Source organism: Pinus tabuliformis, chromosome Q (assembly GCF_031772625.1).
Source record: "Pinus tabuliformis cultivar Carrire ecotype Pingquan chromosome Q, CPIR1, whole genome shotgun sequence".
Taxonomy (NCBI): Eukaryota; Viridiplantae; Streptophyta; class Pinopsida; order Pinales; family Pinaceae; genus Pinus; species Pinus tabuliformis.
In genome coordinates, this window is record NC_142296.1 from 403,041,199 (window position 1) to 403,061,364 (window position 20,166).

Sequence of the window (20,166 nt, forward strand, 5' to 3'; positions counted from 1 at the left end):
TTTAATGTCAATAAAATAAAAATTCTATATAATGTAAGAAAATAAATAAATTATTTTAACATTCATTAAGCTAAAGATAACTTATAAGACATATTGCTTTATCCCAAGAATTAACTACCAACCTATTCCCAGGGAATAATAAAGTTTTAAAGTGAAACTAGAGAGGGTCGTATTTACCTTCCGCAAAATTTAAAAACAATTAAAAATATAATTCAACCCATGAAACAACAAGATTACAGCAAACTCCAGTCCGACATAAATGGTTTGTGGAAGGAAGAAACGGTAACAACAGGTGAGCGCGTGGGGCAATTACAGGCATCGAAGCGGACCAATCCGAAATGTATCTCAACAAGCCGCCCTGGTCCGACGATCTCCTCCATCCTTCCTCTTCATCACCTTCCGCTTCTTCGACAGCCTTACCTGGTGGGGTCGTAGATTTGGTAAAATCGCTGAACAAGCAGAGGCTCTACAGAGAGATCACTCTCGCCCTTAGAACCACCATAAGGGATGCCACCGCTGAGTATTCGTTTCTCCGAGTCAAGGGACTAGGGAAGCTTTTGAAGTTCTTGGGCTCGGTCGTGGAATCGGAGAACATGATTGAGCTTTTCCGCGAGACTCAAACTTTTACAGAATTTCAAGGTTTTCTTCTCTCCTTCATTATTTATACTAGCAGTAATTTCAGTTCTCAATTATCTATTAACGAAATATCTCCGAGCATTTGAATTTCTTGTAAACGTGAATCAAATCGCAACGCCATCGGAACAAAACTATTTAATGAAAGTTGCCAAAATATGTTTGCAAAAAGCGTTTGGGTTTTGAGCTAATTTGTAGAGCTATGTTTCCTGAAATAGCTTTGGAGCTACTTTCAGAAGACACAAAAAACCTATAAGAATGGTTGATTTTGGTTGACTACTTAGTAACATTACACGGTCCTGCGTGAAATGAAAATAGTTAGATTCAAAAACTATCTTAATTGATGGATATGTGGTGTAAGCAGAAGCCATAACAGGGGTATTATTTGGCTTTTTCACTTGGAGGTCACTTCTATTTAGCAAAAAGCGACTAGTTTGCACTTTTCTTGCTGCCCTAAATAGGTTGTTCGTTTTTCCCCCAAAATTTACATTTATTCATGTATAGTGATGTGTGGTTTAGTGGTAAGTCACTTGGGCGAATCCTGGGCGACCAAAGTTCAAATCTCATTGAATACACTGACCTGCTGTGGTGGAAGCTAAAGGGGCGGATTCCCCAATCTTATCTTGGCGGCACGTGAGTCTGCTCTTGCTAAAATCATAGGATCTTAGTATATCTGACTTGCAGGTTGTTGGATGTACTCCTGGTGTTATAGAGGCAGCTACGAGGATTGATCCTAGGTCTCCTATAGATTAGGACTGGCAGTTACCGATTCACCATGTGGTTAAAAAAAATTTACATTTATTCATTACCTGGCTCCAATGTCACGTGACTCGGAATGGGCCAACCCAAAGAATAGAGTCTAAACTTCGATTAAGGAAAACTGGACAATGGAGTCTGGCATTAAGGCTTGGCAAGATATGTACATAACATAATTAAACAAGGATCATCCTTTTCTTAACAACTCTATAAAATTACGATGTAAAACATGGAAATAAACTCTTAGTGTTAAAATAAACGTAGGAATCCACAGTCCCGCCCCTTTCATTGTCTAAAATTGTGTACTGTCTTTGGGCAAGCATTATTTGGTAGTCCAAATCTCTCCAAATCCTCCAAAGCTTTCCAAAATTCTCCTCCAATGGCAGTCAAAAACCTCCAGCCTAAACTCGCACTCAGACAAAAACACAGCAGAACGAGGTGCAGAGATGAGAAAAGAATGCCACTCTTTGGCTTTAAAATAATTAAAAACGTAATACGAGTCTAGTTGTTCGGACTCCTGAGTTTTGTGCAGACTACTTGTGTAGAAAATCCACAAAATTATGATCTGCTAATATGAGCAATCTGAAATATAATTTCTTCTCAAATAAACGCATAATTTCTCTACTAGATGCAGCAGAATAGGAACAGAAATAAAATCACAGTCACACAATTCAACAACACAGAATTGTCTACCGAACCCAATGGGGAAAACCCTCTGTTCGTTTTTGAGAATTGATAGAAAAAAACTGGGCAATTGATCTCTTCCAAAATAATTGTTTCAATCTGAAAACAATATAGTTTCCTGCCTTGAACCAGGCTTGAAACAATTTGAAAACAACATATTTTCCTGCCTTGAACCAGGCTTGAAACCCTTGCAATACTGCTGATCTCTGCTGTCCTCTACCAATCTGTGCACAGTCTTCTCTTGCACACTCTTCCTCTCACAGGCTCCACACATAAACTTGTGCTTCCTATAGCTTGGTCTCACCAACTCATGCTCACCAAAACAATGATTAAACTTGTGCCTTCGTTCTTTTTTTTAAAGACAATTTGAATGGTTAAAATTAGTGATTTCTATATTAGGTAAGTCGAATTGGTGGTTCACAAGTTAACAAAGGCTCACTGCTAGTGTTAACTCGTCCTTCCTAAATTTTAGGAGGCTAACTCAAACTCTTCGTCCTGTTCCCAATACAACTCACACAACTCACACTAGAAGACAAATAATTCGGCCTTCTATTTTAACACATTGGTTAATTACTTCATTACTTGTCTTGGACTCCTATTTTGAGGGCCTCAAGCATGCCAAAGAAGAAAATCGTCTTGGCTCCTATGATTAAGGCACAAATCAAGGAACCCTTTTCTCGCTAATATTTTCAACATGTTGGAGTACTCCTGAGTCAAACTGATTAGACAAGAGTCTGACTGATTTTGACTGAGTTTGGTCAAAAACAGTGTTACCAGGATCACAACTTGAACTTTCGATTATCTGAGTTTGAAACATGTTCAAGCAAATGATTTTTCTCCAACTCGTCAGCCAAACTTGTCCAGTGTTTGAGTTTGACATGCGAGTATGATTATGATGCGGTTGACCGAGTCAAACTCATCTGACCGGATCTATAAAACCATCATCCAGGCTCTAGCCCAAATTTAGTAATTTTTTGGTCATTTTACATATGTTGTGTGCAATGCTCCTCTGCTGGGAGATTTTCTTGTGTGAAACAAATTGAAAGGGGGTCATGTTTTCGCATCTAGGGCTTCAACCATTGCTATTTTTTTTTTTGTCAAAATATGTGTATAGAGCACGAAACACCGAAACGTCTGCAAGTTTCTGAAACAGGGATGGTTGGAAACGCGACACACCGAAAATGGAAATGTTGGGCAAAACATCATATATATGTGTGTATATGTATATGTATATGTATGTATGTAATTTTTTTATAAATAAGTTAATAACACATCTTGCAAGAAAAAAAGAATGAGACACATAAATGACATTTTAGAAGGAAAAGCAAGTGTATGTTAACTCTCATAGATAATTAAATGATTCAAAATCCAATATTATCATTTATAAATGAGGCTGTACATCTAAGATTTGAAAATCAGCCTTTATACATGAGGCTTTACATCCAAAATCAGCCTTTATACGTGGCTATATGTGCTAAAAATGAAACATAACATATGCTAATGACAAGTACAATTACATATCTTATAATTCTAGCCTTCATCTTCATTAACAAAAATAGAACAAGTTGTTTTTTTTAGCAGAACTAGAGCGTGGATTGATTAGAGATAAATTAGTTTGTGGAGTGATTAGACATAAAATTTAGTGTTATATTAAATCTATTTTGGCCATAGAAGGGCCCCACAACCTTCTTGGGTGCTTGAGTGAGCCCACAAAAGCAAAAAGTCACGGAAATGGGTCAAAATTGGCCAGAAATGGGGCAGATTTGGGCCGAAATGCCATAGAAACGTTTCAACAACGTTTCCAAATCATGAAATGTCACCTAGACGTTTTAGCCACAAGCTCATTGCCTAGTTTGTTGAACGATGCATGACCTTGAGTTACCATATTGAAGCATTGTTAATTATGTTGTTAAATACTTGAACCCATAGAATGATATAACTTTACAACACAAATTAGTTGTGAAGAAATAATGGGAAAATAAAACAAAATAAAATAATAGAATCCAAAGCAAGATACTGATTTACGTCGTAAAACCTTGATAATATGTCAAGGAACATTCACAGGGAAAGGTATTGGTATTCTTATTGCTCAGAGGTAAAGATTACAATCTTCCCACAACAACCATCACAAAAGTTTCTTATGCCTCTTGGGGCTACATAGATATATAATTGTCTTCAACATAATTGACGCCATTACATGCGTCACATGAACTGTCACCATTACATGAACCACCAATTTTGTAGGAATTTACAGGGTAAGTTCCTCAGAAAGAACACCAAAAAGACAACGCTCATAACCAGATCACGGATCAATACAACCAGATCACAGATCAATACACCAGTATTTTTTAGAGGAACAAGATCCTATGTATCATTTGCCAATAATGAATGATATTCTTCATTCATAGCTGCTTCCCAATCTGGATGGCCTGAAGCTTCTGCAAAGGTGTCAGGATCATAATTTACTGGAGCTTGAGCCAGTAAAGAAGAGGCTCTCTCGAACTGAGAACGTGTGCGGCGCTGATCTGTAGGATCACCGGCAAGATCACCTGTTGCATCTCGAGTAGCACGAACCCATTTTGGAAGCTCAGGAGCTGAAGGAGGATCCTGAGATGGTGGGGGAGGATTGTCATCCTCACTTTCATCATCTGAAGAAGAAATGTTTTCAAAGGTAGAAGAGATAGGGAGAGGTGGCACATCCGCCGGACTAGGCTCGCAGGCCGATATATTTTCATCAAATTTTACATCTGTTCTAATGATAACATTTTTGGACTTAAATGGAATAAGTCTATAGCCTTTTACATTTTCAGAATATCCAACAAAAGTACATTTTTCACTCTTAGGTTCTAAAGCTTTATGCTTTTCATTTGGAATATGGGCCCACGCTTCACTTCCAAAAACACGAAAGTGACTTACATCTGGTTTGATTGAGCTCCATGCTTCTTCTGGAGTGATATTCTTTAAAGCCTTAGTAGGAGTGCGGTTTATTATGTAATTTGCACAGTTAATTGCTTCTGCCCAAAAACTAAGACCAAGTCCTTTAGATTGCAGCATACAATTAGCCATTTCCTTTAAGGTGCGATTCTTCCTTTCAGCTACACCATTTTGTTGTGGAGTATATGGAACAGTATGTTGCATTTGAATTCCATTCTCAGTGCAATAGTTGATGAATGTGTTTTTAACATATTCTCCGCCATTATCAGATCTTAACTTAAGAATTTGATGTCCAGATTGTTTTTCAACAAAGGCCTTGAAGGCCAAAAAAGTGTTAAATACTTCACTCTTGAGTTTTAAGAAGTATACCCAAGTGCGTCTGGAGAAATCATCAATGAAAGTTAAGAAATACTTGCAACCAGAGAATGACACAACTGGAAGTGGACCACATAAATCACTATGCACAAGCTGTAAAGGGGCTGAGGCGTGCCAAGAGGCACGTTTTTCAAAACTGTCCCGATGATGTTTTCCGAGTACACATCCGGAACAAACACCATCTCTGCAAGATACCATAGGAAGACCTGTCACCACATTTTCTTTACATAGATGCTGAAGGGAGCGATAGTTTAAGTGACCAAATCGCTCATGCCAAAGTTTGCTCACTTCATCGTTATGAGCAACAAATACTGAGGGAAGATTTGATGACCCAAAGTTGTGAAACTTATAAAACCTTGTAGAATCATCAGCAATGCCAGTAGCCAAAATCTGTTTAGGATCTTTTAAGTCCTTGATTACAACATCATGAGGTGAAAATTCAACGATTTTACCTTCACCTGAATGAGTTATCTGATATACAGATAGAAGGTTGCAGGATAAGGTTGGAACACATAATACATCATTAAACTGACCATTGTCTAGATGAACAGTTCCAGTCCCTACAACATTAAGAGATCTATCATCACCAACATATATATTTTTGGTGTTACAATCATTTAAAGAAGAGAACATGGCTTTGTTTTTGGCCATGTGATAAGAAGCTCCAGAATCAATGAGCCACTCATGAGAATGAGAAGAAGAAGATACATTTAATGCATAGCCAGACCGAGATGCTTGACAACCACATGCAGAAAGTGCCATTCCTGAAGATGAAGTTGAAGTTGAAGATTGCCCCAAATGGATGTTATGCTTCTTCATTGCTGCTTCCAAGGCTTCCATCTTTTTAAAGCATTTTGATTCTAAGTGGCCATCTCGATTACAAAAATTGCAATGTCTATCAGTCTTCTTCCCTTTGTTTTTATTTATCTTATCATTTTGTTGAAATGATTTTTCATTTTGGGGCTGAAATTGCTTAAGACCCTTGTTTGGTTTAGGACCATTCTTTTTAGGATATGACTTCTTAGGATTCTTTGAATTTGGTTGCTGTTGGGCGGCTAACGCTTTCTTGGAAGAGTTTCCAAGATTAAGAAGACCAAGGGGTAAGAGTTTTTCTTGTTCTCTTATTAAAGAATCACAAAAAGAGTCAAAGGAAGGGGGCTTGTAGTCTTTTCCTTGAGAAATGAAGGCTTCTCTTGTAGAATGGAAGGTGGAAACAAATACAGAGTAGGCTGGTCCCAACTTAGTAAGGATGGAATAAATAAGGTTACTATCTTCTTTCTTAACCTTAACACCTTCCAAAAGATATCTAAGGGTCTTGAACTTAGACAAGAAATCTTCAATGCAAGAAAAATTATTAGGGTCCAATGTAAGCAACTCATTTTCAAGTTGATGGGCTCTAATTTCATTTTTAATCCTAAAAACTTTATTGATTTGTTCCATTGCTTCATGAGGAGTTTCAAGTTCTGCAATATGGAATCTAAGATTTGGAGAAATAGACATCCCTATCAAACCACGTGCTTGATCTTGTCTATTTTCCCATTTAGCAGCCTTGTCTTCATCTTTCGGTTTCTTTTCTTGGCCTGTGGCTATTCGGTAGAGACCTTTACTTCTAAGTAAATCCTCCATGTAGGACAACCATTGGAAGTAGTTGGTGCTGTCAAGGGTAACTTGGTATTGACTTTTCATTTCAACAGAAACTGACGCTGAAGATGCTGAAAGTAAGTGTTCCAATGGATAGATCTCGAAAAATTAGGCTGGTTTAAAAAAAACAGCTCTGAAAAAGGCTTCCGGATGAAGAAGTTATGGCTTTTTGAAAAAAAGTTGTTGAAGTTGCCGACGAAGTGCAGGAATGTGCGGAAATGAAAAAGTCCGCCCCCACAAAATGGAGACTTGAACCCAAGACATCTACTCTCTTAAAATAGCTTTGAACCAATTGATCTATACAAAAAATTTGAGAGAGAGAGAGAGAGAGGGGGGGGGGGGGGGGGGGGCTTTGGGTTGCGTGCTTGCTTTGTGAAAGCTCTTTTTCCCTACAAAACAAAAAACACAAAACCCAACACGAACATGCAAAGAAAACGAACCTTGCGGCTCGAAGTTAGCTTTACCCAAAAAACTAAATATTTTCAAAAATTGAACCTTGCGGCTCAAAGTTAGCTTTAGCCGAAAAACTAAATATTTTTCTCAATGTTTCTGATTTTCCGAGATCACACTAAGGTGCAGGGAAAAGAGCATACGCATGAGAAAAATCCTTCCTTTCTGTTTCTGATTTGCCCAGATCGCACTGAGTCGCAGGGCAAAGAGCATACGCAGAAATGAAAGGTATAGATCCGGTTAAAAAAAAAGGTAGATAAACCGAAACCGAAATAAGCAGAGAGAAAATAACAGTAAACTGCAAATAAACACTGTATACCTCCAGATCTTAAAAATGACGCAGCTAGGGCTACCGGAAACCTTTTCGCGTGAAACGAAAGGGGTTCTTCACTGGAACAGATGCTCCGAACACAACAGAGCAGTCCTCTCGGCCCGAAAGCAGTCAGAAACATCAGATCTAGGAAACGGCAGTCGGATGCAGTTCTATCGGCTTCAGATTTGGATCACCAACGGACGCGGCCCTCAAATAGCTCTGATACCATGTAGGAATTTACAGGGTAAGTTCCTCAGAAAGAACACCAAAAGGACACCGCTCACAACCAGATCACAGATCAATACACCAGTATTTTTGACGTGGTTAAAACCCTCAAAGAGGGAAACAGTCCACGGCCTGAGCCAACGCGGCCACTTCAGGCAATTTATTAATCAAAGAATGAAAATTTACATAAGCTTCTCTCATGCACGGATTACCCTACAAATGAGCCTCCATGCGCTTTAAATAGAATTCATGGACCAATCGGGTGTCAAGCCACGGATCAAGTGTCGGTAATACCGAGGAGAGAATGAACCGTCGGATCACTACATATCGTGACCGTCGGATTGTAAGTTACAAAATGTACAACGGTAAAGAAACACACTTTACCTAACTCTATACCTAACTCTACACTAGACCAAGTTGTACTTAACTATTTCCTATGTGTCGGAATATCCTAACATCCCCCCTTAAGAACAACTTGGGATAGGATTGAAGGATTTACAAATATGACACAATAGGAGAAGGAAGGAGGCACTAGAGCCTATCCCCCCTTAGTGACAACTTCCTGAACTCCAACCATAAATCGAAGTTTAGTGAACTTCGCCTCTGCCTCAATCTGACTGACTGATTGTCTTTCTGGGAGTGTCTTCCACTGACTTCCTTCCTGTGCTGCCATTGAATGGCTTTTAAGCCTATCGGTGCTGTCGGTTTGCATTCCTTTTCGGGCTCCCTGGCTCCTGGATGCTATCCGTTCAAATCCCTGTTGAGCGTTAAACAATCATTGCAAAAACGCTTTAAGGTATGGTGGCCACCTGTTTTCAAATGGAAAGTTCTTTGGGCGCGGGTGAAAATCCCCGAAAATGCACTTTTCGTTCATACACAACAATACATGGAAATACATTGAAAACCAATGAAAAATCCGACCAACAGACCAAAGCCGAAACTCAAAAGATATTGAATCCGACCTATAATCCTATCGGGTCCGTGTTATATCGCTATTGCAAGCCCACTGTTGATCTGCGACCTTCCAATCCAACGGCTGACAACCATTTTAGGCGGCCCACTTGCATGGAGATTACCCGCCCGAAAAGGCAGTTTTCTCTCTCTTGCAGTGTGCTATGTGTCAGCCGGTGTATGGAATCGGGCGGAGCCTCTCCAATACCGCTTACCGCCTGAAGTCCGCTCGAAATCCCGCTTACCACGGAACTCAAATAACATAAAGCCGCTTCTATAAACCTTTCGGGTCCGACTTTATCGCTTTTGGTCATTTCCCTTTGTATTTCGGTTTTATGACGGAAATGCACCAATACACAGAGAAAGCCTTGATCGCAATCGCAAGTCGCATCGGCTATGGGTCTTCGCCCCTTTTTATTGTTGCTATGCGATATATCGCAATCGCATATCGCATGGTCTTCGGGCCTTTGGTAAGTCCTTCCCTTGGAAACCTGCGATGCGATAATGTAATCTCGATTGTTGATTTGCGCGCTCGATCAATGGTCCATGTTGTGTCGCTGGATCATGATTGCAACTTCCATAGGGCCGCCTTCGATACACTCCGCCGACTGCGATATCACCGATCCCTCCAATGCGATCCGCCGATTTGATCTGGGTCGTTGATCTGTCCGATTCGACAGCTCTTGTGCAACGTTACTTCATCCTTCGCTTAGCTCTGTTTTTCGCCTTTCCTTCAATGTTTTCGCTGCGATAATGTTTTCCGATAGTATTAAAAACTTAGACTTAGAAGTTTTAGGATCCATTTTGGATCACACCTTTCCACTGAAAAGCTTTTGGACCACCAAAAGTTGGTTTTTAGGCATCGATCAAGTGAGGATACAACTCCCTCACTTGTTTAACTTCTATCCATCGTGCTTTGCTTGGATTTGAACCTTTGAACCCTACTCTCAGGTACTCAACATCCCCTTGATGCGTAGTTCTTACCTTCCTGTCCAGAACTGTGTCCTCTTGTAACTCATTGAGATACTCAGGCAACAAATCCCCAATAGAAGGCAACTGACTTTGCTCTTTAGGATCTTCAATCAATGAAGGTTCATACAATCTCAAGTTTTTTGCATTAATGACTGAATAGATCTGCATATAAGATGGCAAATCAAGGCGAAAAGCATTTTCACCAATTTTATCAAGTATCTTGAAGGGTCCATACTTTATTGGTTTTAGCTTCTTACCTTCACCTTGCATTCTGTCTTTGCTGATGTACAACCAGACTTGATCACCAACTTGAAAACTATGCTCGACTCGATGCTTATCATGTCTTGCCTTGTACTTGGCTTGACTTCTTTCCAACTGTTCCTGTTTTGCCTGGTGAATTTCCTGGATTTGTTCAATGAACTTGGTTGCTTTGTCCACATCAATTTGTCCATCAACTGCTATGTCTTTACCAAAGACAAAATCCAAGGGAGACTTTGGTATAAAACCAGAACAAGTCTCAAAAGGAGATCTCTGAGTAGAAGAGTGCTTGGCACGGTTGTAAGCATGCTGCACATAACACAAATGCTCATCCCAAAGCTTGGGATGCTTGCTGCAATAGCCTCCGAGCAACTGGATCACTGTCCTGTTGACCACTTTTGTTTGACCATCTGTTTGTGGATGAAATGTTGTGCTCTTGCCTCTTCTTCAACCTGGTGTCCATCAACTCCCATAGATTTGACCAAAACTTCCCAACAAATCGAGAATCTCGATCAGATACAATAGAAGTGGGTAACCCAAAATGAACCCATACATTCTGAAAGAACAACTTTGCTGTTTGTCCAGCTATAACCTGCTTGTTACAAGGTATCAAAATACACATTTTACTGAACCTACCCATACCAACATACAAATAATCATGACCTTTTCTAGATTTTGGCAATCCCCCAACAAAGTCCATGGAAACACTTTCCCAAGGACGAGAAGGAATTGGAAGTGGAGTGTACAAGCCTAATTTTCTATTACTGGGCTTGCTTGTAGCACACATAGTACACCCTTTGATATATCTAGAAATTGTCTCATGCATTCTCGGCCAATAACAGAACCTTTGCAATTGTGCAACTGTTTTACTTACACCAAAATGACATGATATGAGAGAAGTATATGCTTCTCGAATTATGTTAACTCTTTCAGTTTGTGGAATGCATCACTGAGTTGGTCCTTTACATAGTAATCCAATTCTTCTACTTGCTTGCCATGATTCAAAGTTGCATATACATCTTTAAAATCTACATCTTGAGCATATTGTTCAATGTAACTTTCATGCATTACTGAGTTATGCTTAAGTATAGTAGATGCATTTATGATTGGTCTTGATAACATGTCTGCAACCTTATTGTGTATGCCCTTCTTATGCCTGATGACAAGATGAAATCACTGTAGAAAACCCATCCACCTATAATGTCTTGATTGTTGTAATTTAGTTTGTGAGTGCAAATATTGAAGTGGTTGATGATCTGTATGTATGATTGTTTCTTTACCCATTAGGTAATGTTTCCACTTTTTCACACTTTGTACTAATGCATACAATTCTTTATCATATGTGGGATAATTAACTACTGTAGAAATAAATGTCTCAGAATGATAGCATATGGTTTTTTCGTGTTGCATCAACATTGCTCCCATGGCATAGTCACTGGCATCTGTTTCAATCTCAAATGGATGTTGAAGATCTGGCAGTGCTAGTACTGGTGCTGTACTGATTTTCTCTTTTAAGGTGTCGAAGGCTTTCTGCTGTTTGCCTCCCCACTGAAACACCTGTTTCAATCCTGTTAAAGCATATAATGGAGCTGCAATCAAAGAAAAGTTAGCAATAAAATTTCTCCAGTATTGTGCTGCCCCTAGGAAACTCCTAACCTCTGTAGCAGATTCGGGTTTAGGCTAGTTCACAATGACTTCAACCTTAGAGGGATCTATCTTCAATTCACCACCCCCTACAATATAACCCAAGTAATTTAAAGATGTTATGCCAAATTCACATTTTGAAAGTTTTACATAGAGATTTTCTCTTTTTAAAACATCTATGTTTGCTTTACATGGTCTTCCCATGTCTTATAAAAACAAGAATGTCATCTAAATAAACAATTACAAAATCATCAATAAATGGTCTGAGTACATCATTCATAACTCTCATAAATGTAGTAGGAGCATTAGTTAAGCCAAAAGGCATAACCAACCATTCATAAAGTCCTTGCTTTGTCTTGAAAGCAGTCTTCCATGCATCCTGTTCTGCAACTCTGACCTGATGATAACCACTTTGCAAGTCTAACTTAGAAAAGTAAACTGCTTCTTTCAATTGATCTAATAGATCATCAATACGAGGAAGAGGATAACGATTCTTGATCGTTATTTTATTTAGTGTTCTATAATAAATGCACATTCTCCACGAACCATCTTTCTTTCTCACCAGCATGATTGGAGATCCACATGGTGATGTGCTTGGTCATATAAAGCCTTTATCGAGCAACTCCTGTACTTGCTTCTTTATCTCTGCATTCTCTAAAGCTGACAACCTGTATATTCCAATGTTAGGTAATGGAGCATCTTGCTGTAAACAAATATCATGTACTATTTCTCGCTTGGGTGGCAGACCTTTTGGTTCTTGAAATAGAACATCATACTCTGAAACAACTTTAACTAAATCAGCTTTCTGTTTAGAATCACAACCTTCAAATGCATTGGATTTTTCAGGATCCTTTGCCTTTACAACCATTAGTAAAAATTGCTTACTTGAATTCACAATTCTTTTCATCTGCCCTGAGTTTATGAGATTAATTACCTTTGAATTTATGAGCTCTTACAATATATTCTATCCCATCTTTAGTGAGTTGATACTTATTCTCAGTTCTATAGAAAATAGCTTTTCTATCATACAAGTATGGACTTCTCAAAACAATATCACATATATCTAATGGAACTATATCTAACTCAACCTCATCTACAAATGTCGGTCCAATAGCAAACCTAAGTTTACATTGTCTCGTTATTTGTAGCTTTGTTTTATCACACACCCAACCTAATGGATATGGCTTCTCATGAGGTTTTGTTTCTAATCCCAACTTCTTTACAATTGTTTCAGAAATCAAATTTACTTGTGATCCACTATCAAACAAAGTATCAATCTTATTGTGCTTGGAAATTACTCTAATACGAAAAAGCTCATTTCTTTCCCTCTCATTATTTTCATTATCAATAGATTGTGCATAATTACTTGTGGATGCTTCAAAATCTTTACCTTTAATACCCGTGGCTGCAACTGTTGTTTCATCGCCTGAATCTGATCCCAAGTCCTTTTGAATAGCAACAACATTCTTTTTCTTCCTTCCACTGAACTTCTTAAGTCTCCGTTTTGGATGTAAAAGCCAACAGTGTGCCTCATCGTGTCCTTTCTTGCAATGAGTGCATGAAGGTTTATCCTTCTGTACAGTGTTTGCTTTCCTGTCCTTCCATTTCAGTTTCTTCTTTTCTTTGTTCTTGCTTACAGAATATTTAGATGTTCCCCCAACTTCTGGGTTTACATTCTTACCTCTAGCTTATAGATATGTTGCCTGAACTGATACATCATCTAAGCTAGTGGGGTTAAACATGAGAATAATATGCTTTAGATAGCTATGAAGATCACCTATATACTTTAATAAAGTCTCAGGTGAATCTAATGATATTCCTAGAGTTAAAGCTCTCTTTCTGAATTCCTAAGTATAACTTTGTACACTTTGACCCTTCAACTGACGAAGAGTTTGCCAACTCATCATTTCCTGCTGCATGTAAGCTAAAGGATAGAATTGATTTTTGATAGCAGAAACAAATTCATTCCAGGTAGAAATGATTTTACCATGTTTTTGCAGATTAGCTTGTGTCTTGCCTTCCCACCGTACTAGTGCAGTTCCTCCAAGTCGAAGGCTAGCCAGCTGAATCTTCTTTCTTTTTGAATCAACGTTCTGTACCTTGCAATATACATCAATTTGTCTTATCCAATTATCAAGCTTTTCTGCATTGAGTTCTCCATCATAAATTGGCAAATCAAACTTCACATCTAATTTGATCAAAGAAGTTTTCTTCTTTTTCTTATCAGGGCTAGTTTTATGCGAAGAAGATGAGAAAGGTGATGAAGGTGATGATGGAGGAGATGGTGGAGAAGGCGTTTCTCCTTTTCCTTTGCCTTCTGGAGGGGCAACTAGAAAAGGTTCCTCTGCTCCTTTATCTGGTTTGGGTGTTGAAGTGCTTTCACCTCGACCCTTCTTAAACTCCAGATACATCTCTTCCACCATGGCTCACATGGCCATAAAACTGTCCATGAACTAAGATTCTGATCCCAGTGGAGCTTCTTCTGCCATTCTTCTCTAAGAAAAGACTCTTCCAATCTCTGGATTAGCCTCAACAAGTTCTCCTTCTCCTAGTCTGAGCTTTAATCTAGTTAGCATTCAAAATCCAACACAAGCTTGTCTAACTTAACAAAACCAAATCCTCTGATACCACTTGATCTGGAAATGAGATCTTAAACCAATATTAAGGTATTATAGACTCATGTGCAGGAATGCCTATATTATTTAGTGCAACGAATCGAAAAGATTGCGAATAATATAGACAATGAACAGTTAGAAAACATAACAGACACACACATCAACACATCAAATAATCAAGGAGTTCACCAGACTTCCTCGCTACGACTCCTGGTCCAGCTTTCAGTGTCAACCTCTATATTAAGTCTTTAAGAACAGATTATTACAAGAGTGAGCTCAAAAACAAAGCCTCAACTATAGTGACATCAAAGAGGGATTTGCTCGAAAACCTAGAGTCTAAAAGAGTGCACAGACTCTCCCTCTGTCCTGTTCCTTTATTCCATGTCTTTCTGGGACTGTCTTCCACTGACTTCCTTCCTGTGCTGCCATTGAATGGCTTTTAAGCCTATCAGAGCTGTCGGTTTGCATTCTTTTTTGGGGTCCCTGGCTCTCGGCCGCTGTCCGTTCAAATCCCTGTTGAGCGTTAAATAATCATTGCAAAAACGCTCTAAGGTATGGTGGCCACCTGTTTTCAAACAGAAAGTTCTTTGGGCGCGGGTGAAAATCCCCGAAAATTCACTTTTCGTTCATACACAACAATACACGGAAATACATTGAAAACCGATGAAAAATCCGACAAACAGACCAAAGCCATAACTCAAAAGATATTGAATTCGACCTATAATCCTATCGGGTCCGTGTTATATCGCTGTCGCAAGCCCATCGTTGATCTGCGACCTTCCAATCCAATGGCTGACAGCGATTTCGGGTGGCCCACTTGCACGGAGATTACCCGCTCGAAAAAGGCGGTTTTCTCTCTCTTGCGGTGTGCTTCGTGTCGGCCGGTGTATGGAATCGGGCGGAGCCTCTCCAATACCACTTACTGCTTGAAGTCCGCCCGAAATCCCGCTTACCATGGAACTCAAATAACATAAAGCCGCATCTATAAACCTTTCGGGTCTGGCTTTATCGCTTCTGGTCATTTCCCTTTGTATTTCGGTTTTATGATGGAAATGCACCAATACATAGAAAAAGCTTGACAAACACTTTTATATCAAAACTCAAAATTTATAGAGCCGCATTTATAAACCTTGTTGGGTCCGCCTTGATCGCAATCGCAAGTCGCATCAGCTATGGGTCTTCACCCCTTTGTATTGTTGCGATGCGATATATCGCAATCGCATATCGCATGGTCTTCGGGCCTTTGGTAAGTCCTTCCCTTGGAAACCTGCGATGCGATAATGTAATCTCGGCCGTTGATCTGCGCGCTCGATCAACGGTCCACATTGTGTCGCTGGATCGCGATCGCAACTTCCATAGGGCTGCCTCCGATACACTTCGTCGACTGCGATATCGCCGATCCCTCCGATGCGATCCGCCGATTTGATCTGGACCGTTGATCTGTTTGATCCAACGACTCTTGTGCAATGTTACTTCATCTTTCGCTTAGCTCTGTTTTCCGCCTTTCCTTCAATGTTTCTGCTGCAATAATGTTTTCCGATAGTATTAAAGATTTAGACTTAGAGGTTTTAGGATCCATTTGGGATCACACTCAGCGAGTTCATGGTGGAGCTGAGATAGGTTCATTGGGTGGCAACAAAGCATGTGCTATGATACCTACGTGGGACAATAGACTTTGGCTTGAGATATGTTAGAGTTGGAGTGGAGTTGTAGGGTTACACACATTCTAATTGGGTAGGGAATGTGGGGGACAAAAAGTCCACATCTGGATGTTGTTTCAACTTGAGATCAACCCATGATCTCATGGTTCAACAGGGAGCAATAGATAGTGGCACTCAGTTTAACAAAGGTAGAGTACATGGCAACAAGTATGGTGAGTTATGAGATAGTGTGGCTTTGCAAGATACTTGTAGGATTATTTGATTTGCAGACGGGGTCAACGGTGATACACTGTGCTCAGAGTTGCATTAAGCTCTCTAGGAATCTTGTGTTTCATGTGTTGGAATTGTAACTAGGTTCGGTCTTCATAAATATCATTATATCAATATGTATTTCATGTAAAAATGAAAGAAGAAAATTATTATTATTATTTTTATTATCAAAACATGTTCTTCATGCTTCATATTGGTTAAAAGAAAATTTAGAAGGGCATGTTCTTGATGACCCTTACAAAAGAAAGAAAATTTGAAATTTGTCAAAGTCATTTGTCTCACTAAGTTGCCAAGTCGTCCCTCCCAACAAACAAGTCGGCCTGCCCAAAGGACGTGACCCTTCGCATGTAGAAACAACTATAAATTGTTACCTAGTCTCCTCCATTTGCAACCAATTCGATGAGCATCTGTGGAAGAGCAACTCGGGTCTGTGGTATAGGAATCTGAAGCATATTCTTCTGAAGTAATGCGAGCTGTTTAATAAACCAAACCTCTGTGATATACAAGCTAATTAAAGGACTAAAACTCTGTGGCATCTGAACTACTATGGCTCTATGGCATCCGAACTATTGTGGCTCTGTGGCATCCGAGCTACTGTGGCTTTGTGGCATCCGAATTAATATGGCAACATATCCTCAGTGGCATCCAAACCACTATGGTACTATTGTTACTGTGGATTCGTGGAATGAAGGCTATCTAATGTATTCTATTTCAGTGAATGTGGCATCTAAGGGCAGAAAAATGGCATCTTGTGGCCAAACTTATTAACAGAGTTATGATGAAGTTTTGGGATATTAATGAGGGCTGAATTGGCACTTGGATCACTGATTAGTTTGACTTGGATTTCTCTTGTTGACAAAGAATCTATAAGGAAAGGATTGATGGGTTTTCCTCTTGTGGGTTTTGCCTTGGCCTTTGGCCTAATCTCTGGTGTCTCTTGTCTCTTGTGTATAGTAATCTTTATTTTACTGTAGTTATATTGATAATTGCTTAATGAACAATAAAGAAAATCTAATAAGGGAATGATAATATCTTCACACGTAACTATCATGCTCAGATATTCAATCATCTATTCGAATTTCAACATGGTATCAGAGCTAGGAAATTGAAGAGCAGTATTATTTGAAGTTTTCGATTGAGTATCTAAAGTATTAAGCTCGTATACCTATGTGGTGAAAGGTATCAAGTCCAAGCTTGTGATCTTTTGGAGAAGTGATTGCAACCGAAGTCTTTGACACTATGCTAGTTAATTCAAGATGAAGACAATCTGATCGAAGGTCATTGCAGGAGTAAAGGTTACCTTGACTTGCTGATTGCTCTATCAACTTACTTATCAATATCATTATTTTAATCATATACATGGCAATCGAATTTATAGTTGATAAGGCATAGATCTATCTATAGATCCGTGGCATACAATATATATATATATATGTGTGTGTGTGTGTGACAATGTTAGTGTATAGGCCTGCATACTATTTTGCTTTGTGACGTTTCTGTGTTAAAGTCGAAGTCTGTAATGGTATTCTAAAAATGAGCATTGCAGTTATCCAAGACTCTTCCTAAAATCTCAAGTCTAAGGTCACTTGATGATATAAAGGGACCGAGTTCCCTGTGTGAAAAGAGATGAGTTTCCATTGAAAATTCAAGACATTATCATCGTTCTGAGCATGTGTCTAAGCTTGTCTTCAATGTGAAGCTAGACCAAAAGTCTGAATTGAGGGGAACAATAGTGACATGATTATGATCCCTGCAAAACCAATTCCTCTGGTAGATCAAAGATCTATACAAGCTCTAGTCTCCTCCTTACTAAACAGGTCCACGTACTCTAATCCTATAGAATGATCAAGCTCAAGAACACAATTAGAATCATGACCATAGAGGAGTTTCTTCTCACAAAGATGAAAGCACAAGATTTAAAGTTCGAAGTTTGTGGCAAGGAGAAGTATAGTTGAAGATTTGAAGAGTTGAGCTACCTTGATGAGAGATCCAAGTTTGTTGTAGCTCAAGAAAATTATAATATGGTACCATACTCAACAAAATGAAGAACAAATAAGGTTGGACAGGTAAGGTCGAAAGAGGTATGTATAATCCTTTGTTTTTCATATCTCAAAAAGCTAGGCGTACATCTAAATTTTTCTTGAACTTACAGATTTGTAACCTTAGAAGTCTATGTCAATCATTTTTCCATGGAATGCTAAATCTCTAAGGTATGAAGAGATCACACTTAAGAAATATCATGAAGTGTAACTTAACATATTGTATAAGAAGTCGTGTCCTCTCTTGAGGACAAAGACATAATCAGTATGTTAGGTGCTCCTCTCTTTAGCATTCAAATTCTTTCCTTGCATATAGAGAATAAGTTTTGTGATCAAGACATCGATGAAATCCATCTCATGTATAGAAGACATATCAATGGCATTTCTAGGGTTTATGACTAACATATTAGTATACATCTTGCAAATCTGGAAGATGGCAGGTTTTGAGGTTTTTAGTTTTTGAGACATCTAGGGCTTGTAAACCCTAGCAAAAGTATGAACTAAGAAAAACCCTAGGACTAATTGTTTCCTCTTTAAGTAGATGTCCTAGCTCTTGGAAATGACAGATATGACATCATGTTGACAAAGATGGTGAAAATTACAAAGGTCCAAGGTTAAGAGGGAGTTGACTCTTCTCAAAAGATAAGTATTCTATACCTTTCTTTAAGACTGTTGTTATTGCCTTCAAGTTTTGGTTAGTCTCTTGTTTATGTATTCCCTTCTTGGTTATAATTTTTCTCTCATATCCTCCTAGTGAGGATTGCAGGAAAATAACTAAGATAACCTAGGCTTTGGCAACAGAAGAATGAATGAAGCATAACCAAGAATACTTTCCAGATGCAATCTAGAAGAACCGAGGAATTGACAAACTTAGAGAAAGCCCTGATTTTTATAATGAAGCAAATGACAACATTCAAGCAAGAAGGTTCTCCCATTAAGAGGGGGATGAACATGTTAAGACGATTGCCTCAGTTAGAAGAGTCATCCTTGTTTTTGAAGAAGCCTCATGATTAAAACAAGACCTTGTACTTTGGGAAAGATGGACTCATGAGTTAAGGTAGAAATATTGACATCAGAGGGAGATGGAAGTAGAATTTGACATGAAGGGTCTAACGCTACAACTTGGGACTTGAGGATACATCAATTGGGATGGTAGTGCTGATCATAGAGAATATTGATGGTTGGGAACTAATATGGTTTCTTGGAAGAACATGAAGCAAAGCTCCATTGCACTGTGGAGGCGGAAGATATGGTTGTTGGTATAGTTGGCTATGAAGCAATTTGGATTTGTAAAATGTTTGGGCTATTTGCCGACATGCTTCATTCGATCATGATGCTCTATAAAGATTGTTAGAGAACTTGGTTTTTCACAGAAGGTTGAAGCGCTTTATGATTCAAGAGTATGGTGTAGATAGGATCCGAGAACCTACAATTAAGATCTCCACTGATGAACAAGTAGTTGATGTAAGGGAAGTTTAAATACTTCCAGAACAAGCTTGGGCTTGTAAATATCTTCTCCCAAGATTGAGAGGGAAAGAGGATGGACACCCTGTTCTCCATGTGTCATGTACTATGGTCAAGACTAACCGCCCTAAGCCTAGTGCATGAACACGGGTAGGGAGAATGGTGGATTGGATAAGCATCAAGGACGTACATTCTTGAGTCATGTATTGTGACCAGGACTAACAACTGTAAGAGTCAAGTACATGGACTTGGTAAAGAATGGTCTGGTGGACGAACTTTTC

The 20,166-nt window shown here is 39.0% G+C and overlaps 1 protein-coding gene across 1 annotated transcript in view; it reads left to right on the plus strand.

Moving 5' to 3' along the window:
- The first annotated feature begins 220 nt into the window (after positions 1–220).
- ISI1 (binding protein) overlaps positions 221–20,166 on the plus strand; it is a 237,069-nt gene continuing 217,123 nt past the window's right edge. Inside the window, exon 1 of the mRNA XM_089384514.1 lies at positions 221–639. Within this exon, the coding sequence (XP_089240640.1) occupies positions 339–639 (301 nt within the window). The 5' untranslated portion in view covers positions 221–338. The remainder of the gene's footprint in view (positions 640–20,166) is intronic.